General features: G+C 37.9%; 1 protein-coding gene across 1 annotated transcript in view; it reads right to left on the reverse strand.

Moving 5' to 3' along the window:
* KIAA0825 (KIAA0825 ortholog) overlaps positions 1-19,017 on the reverse strand; it is a 122,146-nt gene that overhangs the window by 44,967 nt on the left and 58,162 nt on the right. The window contains exon 9 of the mRNA XM_006885389.1: positions 6,209-6,348. Coding sequence (XP_006885451.1) covers positions 6,209-6,348 — 140 coding nt within the window. The remainder of the gene's footprint in view (positions 1-6,208; positions 6,349-19,017) is intronic.

The following is a 19,017-nucleotide window of genomic DNA, read 5'->3' on the forward strand; positions in this document are numbered from 1 at the left end:
TTTATTTTGTACTGGTTTACTTACAATGTTCATATACATTGTTTTTCACACCAGATCTTTCTCGTCTCCTTTACCCTCCCTTCCAACCAGCCATCAAATTTCAAGACCCTAAGATTAACCAGCTCCCCCATATCCTCACCGCTCAGCTACTCGCCCTCCCACCTCCGCCCACCTTGCATCTTCATACACATTCTACAGTAATGGTGTTATACCATATTTATCCTAATGGGACTGACTTAGTTCACTTAGCATAATGCTCTCCAGTCCCTCCCATGTTAGGTAATAATTTATAAAATCATTGCTCCTGCATGCTGTGTAGTATACCATAGTATGAATGTATCATAATTTCCCAATCCATTCAATTGTGGTCAGATATTTTGACTGTTTCCATGTTCTTGCTATGGTGGATAATACTATTATGAGCAAGTGGTTGTACCATTTTACAATTCCACAAACAATGTATAACAGTTCCTATCTTGCCATATCCTCTCCAATATTTATTACTTGCTGCCTTGTTAAAGTTTGCATTGCTACTGGAGTGAGATGGTATCTCATTGTGGTATTGACTTGCTTTTCTCTTATTGCCAGTGATTTGGAGTACTTCTTCATGTGTCTGTTGGTCAAGTTGGCCTAACTTTAAATAAAACCAACATTACTTTTTCACAACTAAACTGTGTATTAAAAAAGTGATAAATTACCAAGTATGTGCACTCAATTTCTTAATATCATAAAATTTTAACACAATATGTTTTCCTCAAAATACTCTATGTCGTTTTAAACGGCAAATACATGATTCTAGTTCCTAGAAGCTTGCAGTCCATGGAACATATATTATTAATTAGAATTTTACTGTTAATTTCTGTAATTTAGCTATTTTATGACTCTCAGAGAAGTTTCATCTCAGATTGCAAGACAGCCTTGTACGTTGATGCATTGCTGGTTCTTTTAAAACAAACAGAAATTCTTATTACTAACTTTTTACAGAGCAAACCAAAATCTACAAATGCCATTTTCATTATGAGATAGATTCCATGTTTTTTAAAGTCTCAAAACCTATAATTGTTTAGCTAGAAAATGATTAATTTGCCATCCTTCAATAATTGCTTATTGAATGAAGAAAATTATTTTAAAAGAAAAGAAGTCATATCTTTGTATTTGTATTTCTGAACTAACTTAATTTTTATCAATTAAACTAAAAAGACATTATTTAAAAAGGAAAAATTCCCTATGCAAAATTGATAATAATTATGAGCCTCAAAACAATTCTAAATTTTTGTTCTAAAATTTTGCTTCTCTAAAACTATACTCAAACTTCTAAATTGCCAAATGGCTTAAAAAAATACTCTTAATCAAAGAAAAAAACATACTCTTAGAGAAATAATCAAGAATATTCTTAAAAAATAAAAAAGAATATTCTTAAAGAAAAAAACCTATAAAAAATTAATAAATTTGTTAATCATGTATGCAGTAACTTCAATTTAGTAGAATTAATAAAATTTTATGAATATTGTTTGTAACAGTGAAGTTGAAATTGACTTTTGACTAAGGATGCAACACTATTATCCTTCTATTTTTTATTCCCAGCATAGTACACCATATGATTATCTGAGTCAAAGTGGCCAAAGCTGATACATCTCATCTCACTAATGCCTAGTATTGTCAGTGTTCGTGTGTCCCATTTCATTTTTAACAATTTACAGTTTTTCAATATTCAAACTACATACATTCCATGTTCCAATTATTAAACAATGTTTGTTATTGTTTTTCCTCATTTCAACTGACTTCCATTGTGGGCTCTACCACTAGATAGCTCTAACTAACTTCTTTAATCAGTGTTTACAGCACTTTCAAAGACCTGTTATTTAGGAAATAGATGGCCCATTTTTTCTTCCTAGTCTGGCTTATTCAGGGAGCTCCACCAAAACCTGTCCACCACAGGTAACCTGACAGATGGCATTTGACACACCAGTGGCACAGATTTCAATTTCACAGCAACCTCAAGTTATCTCAGTACAGCAAACTGACAGACAAGTACTTGAACAATGTTCATTGCAAATACAATTAACACCATGGCCCTCATGCATCTGAATCACACTATAGTCTTTCTGATTACTTGCTATGCATTCAAGAACTGGACAATGAATTAAAGATGACAGAAAAAGAATTGATGTCTTTGAGCTGTGGTTTTGGAGAAGAACACTGAACATCCATGGATGGCCAAGAGAACAAACAACTATGTCTTGGAGAGGGTGCAGCTAGAGTGCTCTTTGGAGGCAAAGATGATAAGGATTTGCCTCACATACTTTGGACATGTTGCTAGGAGTAACTATGCTACCATTCCAAGCATGATGTCCCATTCCAAGGACTGGTCCCTTCTTACAACATGCCAAAGCATATCACACAAAGAATCAGAATCTTTGCCTCCAAGGAGCAGCCTGATTTCACCCTCTCTAGAATGAATCTGTTTGTTCTCCTGGCAGTCCAAGGTATATTCAACACCCTTCTCCAGCATCATAGCTCAAACGCATACATGTTTTGTTGGCCTCCTGAATGTCTTCCTCTGTGAAAAGTCTTTCCATGTCTTTTGCCCATTAGGTAATTGGGTTATCGGGTTTTTTCTTCTGCAGGCCCAGGAGTATTCTCCAGACTTTTGTTATGAGATCCGTGTCTGAGTTGCTATTACCATATGTTTGTTCCCAGTCAGCATGTTCTCTTTTACTCTGTTGGAAAAAGGTTTTGATGAGTACAGAGATTTAATCTTTAGAATGTCCCATTCAACAAATTTATACTCTCCAAATCATTAAATTCTGGCTGTATTTGGCAGTCTCTTTATACCATATACTAGGCCTTCTATATTTGGTCCCCTTTTGTCTCTTATGAACTTTTTAGTTTGGCGCTTTACTCCTAAGACTCTGATCTACCTTGAGTTGATTCTTGTGTGTGTTGTGACATATGGATCCTATTTCAGCTTTCTGAAGTTAGCAGTCCAGTTTTTCCAGTACCATTTGTGAAAGAGGTTGCCATTTCCCCATTTGTTGGGTTTTATTTCCTTGTCAAATATCAGTTGACCACAGATAGAGAAGTCCATTTCTGGGTTTTTTATTCTGTTCCATTGGCTTGTGTGCCCGTCATTGTACCAGTACCATGCTGTTTTGGTTACTACTGCTGTGTAGTGGGTTTTAAGGTCGGGGAGTGCTATGCTTCCCACTTCAGTTTTGTTTTCAAGAAAAGTGCTTTGTTTATTTGGCGTCTCTTTACTCTTTAAGTAAATTTGGCAAGTTCCTTTTCGATCTCCTTGAAAAAGGAATTTGTTATCTGTATTGGGATTTCATTGAACATGTAAATTGCTTTTGGTAGTATTGTAATTTTCACAATATTGGGTGTTCCTACCTATGAACAGGGCACATTTTTCCATTTATTTATGACCCAGTTATTCCACTACTCGGAATACAACCCAAGAAAAGGAGAACTGAGCCAAAATGAAAGATTTGTACACCAATGTGCATAGCAATGTTATTCACCATCACAAGAACATGGAAACAGTCCAAATGGTCAACCACAATTGAGTGGATTGAGAAATTGTGGTACATTCACACGATGGAATACTGTGCAGCACAAAGGAGCAATAATTTTTTAAATTACTTAACTTGGGAGGGACTGGAGAACATTATGCTAAGTGAACTAACTCAGTCCCATAAGGACAAATATTGCACCTAATGGTCTGGATGAATGGGAAGTAACATCTACTCACCATTTATCAGCACCATGTCTTTGGTAAACAACTTTATTCTAAACTCAAATATCCTTATTTTGAATGTAAGATTAACATCAATATGAATCAAATAAACTAGTAAGTGTAAGTGTTGAACATTCAGTAACTAAATAATAACTGTTGGTTATTTCAGTCAGTTTCTCCCTTAAACCTACCACCACAGTAACTGAGACAGAGCAGAACTGCGTATAGGGTTCCCAACGTTATAAATCTTTACAGAAGTAGATGGCCTCATCATTCTCTCTCAGAGCAGCTGTGGGTCTTAAACCATTAACCTTTCCATAAGCAGTCAAATTCTTTAACCACTGCACCAGCAGTGCTCCTTGATATTAAGTGCGATCAAGTTGGTTCTGATTGTGTACAACAGAATGAAAACCCATCCAATTCTGCACCATCTTTACAATCTCTGATGTGTTTAACCATTGTTGTAGTCACTTCATCAATCCATTTCAGCGAATGTCTTCCTCCTTTTTTGTTGGCCCTCTTGTCTTTTCCAAGTATGATATCCTTTTCCAGGGACTAGTCTACCTGATAACATGTTCAGAGTATGTAAGAAGTCACACCATCCTTACTTTTAAGAAGCACCCTAGCTTCACTTCTACCAGCAGATTCATTTGGTTTTTGGCAGTCCATGATATATACCATAGTCTTAAACAACACTACAATTCAAAGGCATTTATTTTTCTTCTACTTTCCATAATTATTGTTTAATTTCCAAATGCACAGGACATAAGAAAAAACAACAACAACAACAACAACTATTGTTTGGGCCAGGCAGACTTTAGTCTTTAATGTGACATCTTTGCTCTTTAAAAATACTCACTTGCACTTTAAAGAAGTCTCTGGAAACAGATTTGCCCTTTTGAATATAGTAATTTGATTTGTTTATTGATGCATCCATAATTAATGATTAGGGATTCAAGTAAAATGAAAGCCTTGAAAACGTCATTTTTTTTCTCCATTTGTTATGATGCTATTTATTGGTCAAGTTATGACAAGTTTTCCTTTCTGTCCGTCTGTGTGGAATCCATACTAAAGTATATAGTCTTTGAACTTCATTAACAGGTCTTTAAAAAAATTTTTTTTTTCTGCAAGCAAGGTTCATCAGCTGTATTGTCACAGGTTGTTGATGGGGTTTCTTCCCATCCTGATGTTACAATCTTCTTCATATAATTCTGTTTCTCTAAGCTTTTATTCACATACAGATTGAATAAATATGGAGAAAGAATATAACCCTGAAAAATATCTTTTCTGATTTTATAGCCTGAAGTTAAAGGAATTTCCTTGCAGGTGAATTTGTGAGTTTTGGCACCCACAAAATCTTATCTAGTGTTAAGGGAAGAAAATTCTATGCAAGGTTTTGGAAAGGGACAATCTTTTTCTTTTGCTTAGAATGCAACAGGTTACAATGCTGTGAGGCCTGAGGGAGATATAGTAACTTTTAATACCATTGGTTTCTATAGAAAAAAGTTGTTGTTGTTGACTGCCATCAAGTCAAGCACAACTCATATGAACAAAAGGCCTGAAGCCTTTCTATAACTATTATTATTTATCAAAGTTCATAGAGTTCCAGAGGCATGTTGTTTAGGAAGTGGATGCCACTACTGCTTCCAAACCTGTCTTAAACTGGAAGCTCCACAAAACACTGTCCACCATGGGCAACCATTATGGCATTTGGCACCCCAACGGCACAAGGTTCAGCATCACAGCAACCCCAGGTTACCTCAGTACAGCATATTGACAGAAGAGTGCTATACCTCTTAATGTTCCTCCAAAATATAGTAACAACTGACTTCAAATATTAAGGCCCTCCCCGAGGTCTTGTTGGCTCTAAACAAGAGGCTTAAATTAAAAACATCAACAAAACACACAAACTACCAACAAACCAACCAATATAGAAAAAAAGTAGTAGCCTCATAAGGGGCTCAAGTGAGACACTTCTGTTGAGTGGTTTTGGGGAAGCAAAATAGATGAGAGAAAATGAAACGGAAAATTGGGCATGAGTACATGTGAGAAGCTAAAGAATTTTGATAAATTATTATTTCTTTGTAGGGAATATTGTTTCCCTTCATTGTTGTTAGGTGCCGTCAAATTGAGCATGACTTATAGTAACCCTATGAACAAAAGACCTGAACCTTGTTCTATCCTGAGCCACCTTCACCAACTCTGATATTCTCAAACCCGTTGTTTTCATTTCAACAAGTCATTGTTTCGATCCATCTCATTGAGGACTTTTTCTTTCTTTCATTGACCTTCTACCATTTCCAGCTTGTTGTTTTTTTTCCAAAGGCTGGTCCCTCCTGACAATATGGCCAAAGTTTGTGAGAGAATGTTGAGTAGCATTCATATAATTTTAAAAACCCCACAAAACAATTGCCTTCAACGTGAGTGACAACTAGATATCTTGAGGGCATTCTTACAACTGCAAATACTTACTTGAGTTCTTCAGCAAGATTCTCAGTAAGAGACCATCGTGATGGAGCAAGGTTGCCAGAAGCAGGTTCCAGTTACAACATGGCTGGGATAAGAGCAATTTCAATTGACCCTCGGTTGTCAGTCTTGCGGTCGATGGACTCCTTTCAAAACATGAGATAAAGAGGTAATGAAGTGAATTTATCTATGAAAGTAATAGCCTTAAAGTACAAATGTAATGCTAACTCCTTTAAATGTCAATTCCTCTCGGATTACTTTGAAAATGCTTTCATGCTTGTTTACTTTAGGACTGCTAAGGGAAAGAATTATATTTAATCTCAACAAGCTAAAAGTAAATCAACATTTGGTGGCCAAATTTAAAAGTGACACAAAATGACCTTGCTTATGTTTCACAGAACTCTGACATTGTTTCATGGCATCCTAAGGAAAAATCATGTGTGCATTTATTTTGAATTTATGCATTTGTCTATTCCTCAAAAAATAAGTGCTATTAATGCCTTTTCATTATTCATGGTGAGAAGGTACAGTTGGCATAAAAAACACTTTGAAATTTGCTGTGTACTATGATTGCTGATAAAACTAAAGGAATTATAAGCTTTTGTCACAGATCAAACATAATCTAATTATTTAATATATAAAGTCTTAAAGCAATGTGCAATTATCAAAGTCACTAACAGTTATACTGATAGGTACTTTGATAGTCATTTCATTGAATGGAAATGATTCCAAAATAAATAAGTTTCTACTTCAGAAGTTATCATCAATGTTGAACAGGAAATTGAAATCCAGTAATCCATATCCTTATGTTCATTTACCACTGAATTCAGAGAAAATAAATATCTATCTTTTTTAGAGGTTAAATAATAATAATTATTATCATTACTATTATTATTTTCATTTAAAATCTCAAAGTTCAGGTTGGTTAAAACACAGCATGGAAATGTGACCTTAAAAAAGAGGTAGAATATAATAAAATGCAATTTGGTTGCACTCATGAGAGTTGTGGGAATAGAGTGGCATTGGACAGAATGGTGTAAATAAACAATTCAGGGGAGTGAAAGACTATGAGGAAAACTTTAGGGGGAAAGGTTTTGCTAAGAGAGATTAGAAGTGGAATTATAGTACATTGCAAATTGAAAAATATTCAATGTCCATTTTATCTTCTTTCCATGAGTAATGCAAGGACTTAAGAACACACAATGAACACTCATCATTTATTTAGGAAACAGACAAAAGGATCCATTCAAAGTACATACAATATGATGCAGCATTATCACTATGAGACAACACTTATTAAGTGGTGAATCACCCAGTTACCCACACATTCTGTTCTGCTAACTCCCACTCATTGTGACACACCACTGGTGTCAGAATACAATTTCACTCCACTGGCTTTTCAATAGCTGATTTTCTGGAAATAGATTGCCAGGCCTTTTCCTCTGAGGTCTTTCAGACAAGACTCAAACCTCTAGCCTTCTGGTTTGCAGCTTGGCATGTTAACCATTTGCATTACCTTGTGTCTCATCTACATTTTCTAGACCAGTGGTTTTGAAAGCATAGACTTTGGATTGTCAATAGTATCTGAGAATGTGTTTAAAAAAGGCTTATCTCAGACCTATGGAGCCAGAAACAGATTGTAGTTAGGAGGTAGACTCCTGTGCACTTTGACAAGCCCTGCAGAGCATTTCCATGCACACTAAAGGTTAAGGACCTGTCCAGGGCAGTGGTTTATGAGCACAGGTGTTAGAGACAGGCCCATGGGGCAATGCTGTCTCTGCCTCTGTAGCTTTGTACTCATGCATGGGCCAGTCCAAGCAGCTACCTGTAAAATCAACCCCCTATAATGTTTACTAATCTTAATTCTACCCAGCCTTTGTTTTTTTTGGGGGGGGGGAATCCACTTTCTCTGTGAAGATTTCACTAACATTTTCTCTCTACGATAGTTGGTCTAGCACAGAATTCAGAATTCAGTTACTTACAGCATGTATGCACATCTTAGAATTTTTTTTTTTAAATCAATCAATGTTTTCACTCTCTCCACTTAGATGCAACTATCATGAGGTGAATTTTACACCTTCCTTATTCCCATCATTCCCATCAGTGAATTAAATACATTCTATTGGTTGACTGATTTGCTCACAAGTAGGTAGGCAAAGTTTAGAAAAAAGAACAAAAGGGAGAGCTGGTGACCTAGTGGATAAGGAGTTGAGCTGCCAATCCAAAGGCAGGCAATTCAAATCCACCAGCTTCTCCTTGGGAGAAAGATAAGCAACCACCCCCACGATCACAGTTACACAGTCTTCGAAAACCTGCTGGGGGATCAGCTATGAGTTGGTTCTAATTTGACTATAGTGAGCTTTAGAGTTTGTTAAAGGTTGTAAATAAGCAAAAGTGAGAGGAGTTTATAATGTGAAATGAAGTTTCAAAGCACCTGATCTTTGTTTAGCTTGGAATTGGGAATAAATTATAAGAATTATAAGAACAAACTAAAAACAAAACAAACAAACAAACAAAAAACCCACCCAAAAAACCCCAACCCAACTAAAATAAAAAAAAAAAGAACAAAATCAAGATGCACAAAATTCCTTTAGCCTGTTCTTGAACGTTGGGCCAACTCAGATTCAAAGCTAGAAGAATTCCTGACACTCATTTGTAAGGCAGTGAGGAAGGGTGTTTCTACACTGTGGATTAAATGAAGGTGTGAGGAGGAAAGGAAAGGGGGAGGGGGGCGGAATAGAGAAAGTGGGTGAAAGAAATAGCAATATACAATAAGGATTTGGTTAAACATCGTAATAAGTTAATTGCAGCAATCAATAATAATAATTAATGCCTATGAATGACTGAAAAATATGAATTTGCAATCTTTTACTTAAATAAAATAGATTTAGGAAAAAAATAAGTGTGTTTCTAAATCTTAATCTTGGGAGTCAAGTCTTCCAGTCATAGGCATCCTTAGACTTCTGAATTACTTTAGATATTCCTAGATTAAGGGAATTCTGGTAGCAAAGTCTATAGGGAGCTCTGCTGCTAATCCAAGGCCATATCTCTCTGGCAGTTCAAGTCTACCAGCAACCCTGTGAGCAAAAATATGGATAATCTTCTCCCACGCCATTTGGAAACTAGTCTTGGAAAGCCAATGGAGAGTCAGCTTGAGTTGGTTCTGACTCAACAGAGATGACATAGTCAAGTGATTCCCAAATTGTTCTGGATCATGTTCCAAAGATGCTACCAAAGGAAGATCCAATCATGGACTGAAAGCGAAAGCAAACCTTCACATGAACATGTTTATTCCCACTCTTAACCCTAAGTGTTGACTCCAATGTTTTCAGGAGCTCTCCTGGGTTTGCTTTTATTTTTTATCCAACAGATGAAAAGCAGTTAGTTGGTGACAACTTGTTTACTAACCTTGTTTTTAAAATATTTCTTATCTTTACATTGTGCTGTTTTTCAAATACATTTAAAGAAGTGAAAGATTTCGTTTGGCTGTGATATGGAAAGGGAAAGAGATATGTTCAAAAGAGTCTGAAGAAGGAAGGTCTCATTAATCCAGGTGGGAATTTTGGACCTGTTGCGGAATTTAAGGCGGAGAAGTTTACTGATCTGGCTCAGGGTGGAGAATGTGAAATAGGATACTGTTTTTGCTTAGCTCTCCAGACATGTAATCAAACAAAATAATTTGGATGTCATTTCATACCACTGTATCTGAATACCTGGTTATAAATAAAACCTCTCATTTACCAGATGGGAAGCTGTTTGTTGAAATGTACCTTCATTCTTGGATCTTTCAACTTATCACAGATTTCGAAATGTACAGTAGAATGACTCACTATGAGGAGAAATGAAATCTTACAAACATTCCTCAATCACTAAGCTCCGAGTAATAAATGCATTAAGGAGTCTGTGTCAGGCATATGGAGAAGCATATGTTCTCTCATTCTCTGCGCTGGTAGAGCTGTGAAAGTGAGATTAGCCTCATGAAAAATGACAGAAAGAGAATTTTTTTATGTTCATATACATGTAAGTACCAAATATGTACATGTTGAATACTGCTATAATACAAAGAAGAAAACAATTTATAAACCCAATAATAAAACTCAGAACCACTGCTATCGAGTTTTATAAGCCATAGTGACCCTGAAGTGCAGAACAGAATTCATTGCCAAGCTGCCAGTTTCTTAAAGCTTTATAAAAGACAACAATGATACATGTCTTCTATGAAATAGCTGATGGATTCAAACAGTTGACCTCCTAGTTACCAGCTGAGTTCTTGACCATTACACCGTAAGAGCTCCCTAGTTTGAATTCAGTCAAACTAAAACATCCCCCCCTGCTCCAAATAAAAACAAAACAAAAAAATTACAACCAACTCTCAAACTCAACTGCTGTCAAGTTGGAACTGACAAATAGTTTCTCTCCCATTGGGTTTCTGAGGCTGTAAATCATATAGGAGGAGACTGCCCATCTGTCTCCCATAAAGTCGATGTTAGAGTCAAACCACCAAAGAGGCATGGCCTTTGGCTGAACAGTGCAAATCCCTATGCGCTAGTCTGCTAGAGCCCCAACCCCAAAGTTGTGGTTGTGTTTTTTTTTAAAATTAATTTTATACTGGTTTATTTACAAAGTTTGCATACATTGTTTTTCACACAGGATCTTCCTCATTTCCTTCAACCCCCCCATCAAATTGTGCCACCCTATGGTGAACCACTACCACCCCTCCCCCATCCTCACTCCTCTGCTTCCACCCCACCACCACCACTACCACCCCGCTTGGATCTTCATATTTGTTCTACAATAATGGTCTTATTCTGAAATAGCTTGTCTCCAGAAACTCCTTGAACTTGGAAAAACGATGAAAGTTACACAAGTGTTCAGGTCTTTTGTTCATAGGGTCACTATAAGTTGTCTACGACTCAATGGCATTTAACAACAACATAGATAGTTCTGTTGGCCTAGTGGATAGAAAGTTATGCTCCCAAGTGAAAGGTGGGTGATTTTAATCTGCAGCTCTCAGGCCTGGTTTTAATTGTATTCAGTCAAACATTCTTCTAAGTGGTATAGCACTGGTCTGTCCATTTGCTGTACAGAGGTAACTCATGGTTGCTGTGATGTTAAACACTGTGACATGGATGTGTCTAATGTGATAATGGTTACCCATGGTGGACAGTGTTTGGTGGAGCTCCCTGATTCAAACAAGCTTGGAAGTAGGAGTGGCATCCATTTCTGAACTAGTTTACCTTCAGAAAATCTATGAACATGGAGAAATGATGAAAGTTATACAAATATTCAAGTCTTTAATTCATAGGGTTGCTATGAGTCATCTACGACTTGATGGCACTTAACAACAACAACAACAGCAGCAACAATGTCAGTCTAGATACAAAAGTACGCCTAATCCAGGCCATGGTCTTCTCAATTACTTGTTATGGGTAATGACTAAGGATGACAAAAGAAGAATAAATGCTTTCAAGTTGTGGTACTGAAGAAGAGTCTTGAACATACCATGGACTTCCAAGAAAACAAATAGGTTTGTCTTTGAGAGGATAAAACCAAGCCTCTCCTTGGAGGTTAGGATTTTGAAGCTCAGCCTCACTTGTATCGGACATGTGGCCAGGAGAGATTGGTCCTTGGAGAAGGCTCACAAGGGTGAGTGGACAGCGCAGGTGAGTAAGACCCCAGATGAGATGGATTTATACAGTAACTGGGGCAGTGGAGCTTGGTTTGTCTGAATTAGTGAGACAGGGAAGGGTTCGCAGCTGCTGTACATAAGGTCACTGTACATAGGGTACATAGAGTCTCACAGGAGACTCAATGGCACATAACAACAATAACATATTATGACAGGTTTGAAAGCAGGGATGGCATCAACTTCCTAAACAACATGCCTCTGGAAATTCTATGAATGATATATGTTGATAGTTGTAGAGGGGCTTCAGGCCTTTTGTTCATAGGGTTGCTATGAGTCGTGCCCGACTCGAAAGCAATCAACAACAGTATTTGTCCTTAGAAGACTGAGTTAGCTCACTCATTGGCAAAATCCTTGCTCCTAAGTCTTGCGTGTTATTCCATCATGTGAATGTACCATAATTTCTCAATCCGTTCAACTGTGATTGGACATTTGGGTTATTTCCATGTTCTTACAATGGTGAATAATGCTGCTATGAACACAGGTGTACAAGTCTTCATTTGTGTCTCAGTTCCCATTCTCTCGAAACCCAATGTTGTTGTTTTGCAGCATTGAGTTGGAACTGACTCATACCTGACCCTCTGATAGAGTTTTCAGAGGTGGTTAATTACACAGGAGATTGCCCATCCTTTTCCTGTGGAGCAGCTGGTGGATTTGAACCATGTGCCTTCAAGATTGCACTGCAACTTCTTACCACTCAGTCACAAGAGCTCCCTTCTCAAATCCAATAAAGTTCATTGATCAGGTATTGGATGACATATTGAATTTAAAGATGGTTTACACTAAGTTTATACATCAATACATACTATATTTCTAGAGCATAAATAGACCGAAAGAATTCTCTAATCCATGTAGATAGGTATAACAACAATGGGGTTAATAATAAACATAGGGTTCACCATAGTTGTTTTATTGAATTATTTTTACAGACTTATGGTGAGAATCTTAGCTACTTTAAGGTATGTTGATTTTATTAAAATGAATCAAGAAGTGCATTTGTAATTTCCCCTATTTTGGTATGTATTTATACTTGAATAGGAAATTTTTAAAATTTTTTGCTGTATCAGGACACATCATCCTGCCTGCAACTGCTTGTTGTGAGTCAGGATTAAAGCAAGGGAAGATCTGTAGGGGCTCAGAATTCAATATAAGCAGCCATGTGACCCTGGATTCATTGATCCTGCTACCTGTGTGGCATATAGTAGCTATGAGACGAAAAGAACATTAAAATGGGCCCTCAAATGAACACACTGGAGACAGTACTCAGCAGTGTTAGGGTACCACATCAAGACCCACTATTCACTCTGAACTAATAGCCGTGTATTGTATTATGTCCTCCACAAGAAGCATTGGTGCCACAGTGTGTTGAGTGTTCAAAGGTCAGTGGTATGGATCCGAGGGAGAAATACAGGCAGCCTCCTCCTGGAAGGATTGCTAGCCTTGGATACCTGAAGGAGAGTTGCTATATAGTACACTCAACAGTTAAAATATATGGGTCTGAGAATCAAGGAGCAGAAAGAGGGGTGGCCTGATTACTCCTAGTAGCCCTAGAAGGAAATTTATGTATTTACCCCCGTTAGCTTCTGAGGGAGGTTTAGCCTTGGCTTCCACAAGGGGTAGGAATGAATATTTCTACGTCGTTGTTGTTATTGTTATGTGGCGTCAAGTCACTTGTGACTCACAGTGATCCTATGTACAACAGCTCGGAAACCTGGTCTATCCTGAGCCAACCTTATTGTCTCTGACCCAATTATCCCTATTACCCCAGTCACTGATTAAATCTGTCTCTCATCGGGGGTCTTCCTCTCTTGTACCCCTCCACCCTCCCAAGTATGATGTCCCTCTTCAAGGGCTGGTCCCGTCTTGCAACATGCCCAAAGTATGTCAGACAGAGCTTCAGAATCCTTGCCTCCAAGGAGCAGCCCAGTTTCACACTCTCCAGGATGAACCTGTTTGTTCTCCTACCAACCCATGGTATATCCAATACTCTTCTCCAGCACACAGCTCAAATGCATCAATTTTCCTTCTATCATTCCTAGTCATTGCCAGCATTCTGATGCATAGAAAGTAATTGTGAATATTATGGCCTGGATCAGGCATACCTTAGTCTCCAGACTGACTCTGTTGCTCTTCAGAACTCTGGAGAGGTTCCTGATAGCAGACTTACCCAGTGCAATTAATCTTTTGATTTCCTGGCTGCTGGTACCAAGAGTGTTGATTGTGGGTCATATGGAATGTCTATGTCCAGCTTTTTGAAGAAACGCCAAACTGCCTTCCAGAATGGTTGTACCATTGTGTAATCCTACCAAGAATTTAAGAGTTCCTATCTCATCACATCCTTACCAACATTTTTTACTTGCTGTCCTGTTAAACTTTGTCACTGCTACTGGAGTGAGATGGTATCTAATTGTGGTTTTGATTTGCATCTCTTACTGCCAGTGATCTGGAACATTTCTTCATATGTCTGTTGGCAATTTGAATATCTTCCTCTGTGAAAATCCTGTCCATATCTTGGGGAAATGTTCCATTTTGTAATTGGGTTATCATACTTTGTATTGTGGAGGCCCAGAAGTATTCTATAAACTTTCATTATGAGACTCTTATGACCCTGCTATTCCAATGTTTGGAATATACCCCCAAAAAACGAGAAGTAAGGCCCAAACAGAGACTTGTACACCAATGTTAATAGAAGCATTGCAAAAAACATGGAAATAGCCCACATGTTTAACCATAAATAAATGGATTGAGAAGTTGTGGTGCGTTCATACAATGGACTACTTACTATGCAGCATGCAGGAGCAATCATTTTGTAAATTGCTACCTAACTTGAGAGAGACTGGGGAGCGTTATGTTGAGTGAACTAACTCAGTCCCACAAGGACAAATACTGTATAAAAACCCTTATTGTATAATGAGTATGAGGATCTAAGGTGGGGGGGGTGGAGATAGAGGGGTGAGTATTGGGGGGGAGTAGGATGTTAATAATAGGGTGGCACAATTAGATGGGTGGGTGGGGTGAAAGAAATGGGAACGATATTTTGTGAAAAACAATGGATTCAAACTTTGTAAATAAACTGGAATAAAAAAAATTAGAAAAAAAGTGTTGATTGTGGAGCCAAGCAAACTGAAACTGTTAATCTCAATCTTTTCACTATCTACCATGGTGCTGCCAATTGGCCCAGTGGTGTGAATCTTATTTTTCCTTAATATTGAGCTTCAATCCATATTGAAGACTGCTTTCCTTGACCTTCTGCAGCAACTGCTTCAGGCCCTCCTCAGTTTCAGCAAGTGGGGTTGTGTCATCTGCATAATTCAGATTGTTGATAAATCTTCCTCCAATCCTGATGCCACATTCCTCCTCATAGGGCCCAGCCTCCCAGATAGATTGAAAAGGTATGGAGATAGGACATCTCTTTGGTGTACACCCTTCCCAATTTTGAACCATTCAGTGTTTCCTTGCTTTGTTCTGATGATTGCCTCCTGGCTCAAATATAGATTTTGCATGAGCAAAATCAAGTATTCTGGGATTCCCAATTTTCTCTGAGTCAGCCACAGTTAAGTATATCTCTATAGGGGAAGCATTAGGATTCCATCAAATCTAAGGTTATAGCAGTCATATAGTTTATTTTTTACCCCACATATCAACTATATGACAGTCAAAGGAAAGAATTATTATACTCATGAAGTAGCCATATAATAAAGGACTAAGGTTGTGAATGTAGAAGAGAGAGCAGGGAGAATTATGTCTGGAACTCCAGGGCATTTCATGGCTGGTGATAATAGTGTGCTTACAGAGAAATCAGACAAGGAGACAAGGCAAGGGTGATATAAGCAGGTGTTCACATTTTCTCAGAGGTGAAAGTTGCTGTGATGTCACTGGGCAAGCAACAAAGGTCAGCCGAAAGAATCCAAGGATGCTAGAGTAGATGCTGTTGCTGGGTGGTGTCAATTTTGACTCATAGTGACTCCAGATGACACAGTATAAGTGCCTCAGAGGATTTTTTTTTTAGGCTTCAACATGTGTTTTAGTCTTCAACACGGACTTAAGCTCAACATCACAAAGCCAAAGGTTCTCACCATGGGGCCAGTTGACAGACAGCACCATGAAAGGTGGATAAGACACTAAAGTTGTTAACAATTTCATCTTGCTCAGATCCACAATCAGTGCTCTTGGCACCAGCAGTCAAGAAATCAAAAGGCAGACTGCTCTGGGGAAAGGTGATGTCAAGGACCTCTTCAAAATGCAAAAGAGCAACAATGTCAGTCTGTAGACTAAGGTGTGCCTGATTCAGGCCACACCTTCACAATTACTTGCTATGCCTCAGAGAGCTAGACAACAACTGGAGTTGACAGAAGAATAATTGATGCCTTTGAGTTGGGTGCTAGAGAAGAGTGTTGAACATACCATGAACTTCTAAGAGAACAAACAGGTTTAACCTGGAGAGGGTGAAATCAAGCTGCTCCTTGGAGACAAGGATTTTGAAGGTATATCTCATATACTTTGGGCATTTCATCAAGATGGACTGTCCTTGGATAAGGACATCATGCTTGGAAATGTTCAGGGACAGCACAGGAGAGGAAGAATCCAGATGAGATGAACTGAAACAGTAACTGAGGTAATGTGGGTGGGTGTATGGAGACAGTAAGACTGGCTCAGGATAGAGTTCAGAGCTTTTGTACATAGAGTATAAGTTGCAGGTGATTTGATGGCACATAAAAGCATATTTACCAGTCTTTCTCCTGTGGAACCACTTTTGTAAGCCTGAATTATCAAACTTTTAGTTGTCAGCCAAACTTTTAAATTTTATACTACTTTGTTGTTGTTGTTGTTGTTGTTAGGGGCCATCGAGTCAAACATGACCAAGAGTGACAGTATGAACAACAGAGCTGAACTCTGTCAAACCCTATGCCCTCGTCACAATTTCTGACATACTTATTGCTGCAGTCACTGTGTCAATTCATCTAATTGAGGGCCTTCTATTGCTGACCTTCCACCTTTCTGCTAGAGCTCTTTAAAATAGGGGCTAGAGGAAGGCAATAATGAAGATTATTTGCAAACTCAATATTAATTAACTGCAGCAGAAAGCACTATATTTCGTCCCTTTAGCTCAGGTGGCCTAGCATTTAGGGAGATGCAGTTGCCCAACCCAAAGTGGCCAGTTTGAATCTACCAGCTGCACCAAGGCAGAACAATGGACCATCTCCTCCTGTGCCATTTATAGCCTTTGAAAACCTGCTGGAGGGTGAGCCATGAGTCAGTTGTGATTTTGAACCCTACAATAATAAAATATTTTCTAAAAAAAAGAAATTAGGACTATTTGCCATGGTGGTTGGCCATGGGTCTTCTCAAATGCTTGCTATACATTTGAGTTGGACAAAGAATAAAGATGACAGAAGAATCAATGCCTTAGAATTGTGGTGCAGGAGAAGAGTACTGAACATATTATGGACTGCCAAGAAAACAAATAGGTCTGTTCTTGACAGTTTGTTCCTTGGAGGCAAAGATTTTGAAACTCCATCTCATATACTTTAGGGATCTCACCAGGAGGGCCAATCCTTGAAGAAGGACATCATGCTTGGATGGGTAGAGGGTCAACATAGAAAAGAAAGACCCTGGATGAGATAGATTTGACAAAGTGAGTGTGGCAATGCGGTCAGGTATGTCAGAGAATATGAAGTTGGCTCATGATAAGTCATGGTTCAGAGCCATTGTTCATTGCGTGGCTATGGGTCATATTTGACTACAGGGCACATTAACAATAAAGCAACACTGTGAAGAATCAATTTTAGGACTCAGAACACTTAACAAGTGAGTAAGTCGATCTCAAAATTACAAGGGGTGTACCATAAGGGTTGATGCTCCCACATGCTCTTACTATTATCACAAAAGGCACCCCTCACTTTCAACTCTCAGACCTGAATTTCCCCGCCTGTGATCCTGGAGGTCTTCAGTTAACAACTTTACACTGGTTTCCAGAGTTTTCATAGAGTTTATGCTTCTGCTTCCCTTATGAGAACTGGTTTGTTAAAAGCCTTCTTTTGCTTTTCCTACTCTTGTTTCCCTAGTGTTTTTCACTACTCAGAAAAGAAACATTCACTTCAATCCATGTTTTAGGATATGCTTCTTAGAGAAGTCCAAACCAAGATATATGTAAAGGCAATTAACATATACTTAACCTTATCCTTACTTTAGAAATATTAAGAAACCCCAAGATCATTTGGCTAATAATTGTGGCTTCTTGACTTTGAACCTAGGTCTCTCGTTTTAAAACCTGTGCTTATTTCACTTCTTCATTTTCTGTGTTTGGTTTCATTTTTTAAAAAGAAAAATTAATATTGGGAAAGGGAAGAATAAGGTATAATTCCCAGCTTTGCGGATATTTGTTTCTATGAAACCTGATTGAGGATACCATATTTTTGACCCCAAATCAAGTTTGTGGTCTCAAGGCTGATTCCTAAATTGAAGCCATGTTATTCAAGGTATCTAGGGACTGATTTTCACCAGATGATTCCTGGTGTGCATTACTGGGACAAATTTATACTAGAGACCATACGTTACATGATTCAGAGAACAAAGGCAAAGGGATAACTCTACAGAGGAACTGAGGGTAAAAGTCTTAGAGCAGGGAAAGGAAGCAGAGGTCTTCATATTGTCCTCCTATATTAGGCTTCCCAAGACAGATCCTTCCAAACCCTCCTGGAGAAAGATGTAAATCTATCTCTTTAACACAATCATATGATCTTTCTCTAGGAAGACAATTCTAGTCCCTGAGAAAGAAAATTGGAGGTGAGGGGGAAGAATCTGAAATATTTTCTTTATCACTTGACAAAAATTATGTGAAGCATATATAGCTACAAAATTTATAGTATTTGTATATGTATTGTGTATAACAGGTATAGCCACATCACAATAATTGGTACACTCAATAAAATCTTTATCATTATAGATGATTCAATAAATGGAAATCAGATACAGTTCACAGACACACACACACACAAAATATGTATATATATATATGGTTCACCTTGATTTTGAATAATTTTCCCAATAAAATTGATTGAAACTTTAGAATTAAAGAGTCCCAGTTTTTCAGAAACATGGGCAACGTCTTCATGTGTAATTTACAGCC

The sequence above is a fragment of the Elephantulus edwardii genome, unplaced genomic scaffold (assembly GCF_000299155.1).
Source record: "Elephantulus edwardii isolate Elephantulus edwardi_28Jun2011 unplaced genomic scaffold, EleEdw1.0 scaffold00043, whole genome shotgun sequence".
Classification (NCBI taxonomy): Eukaryota; Metazoa; Chordata; class Mammalia; order Macroscelidea; family Macroscelididae; genus Elephantulus; species Elephantulus edwardii.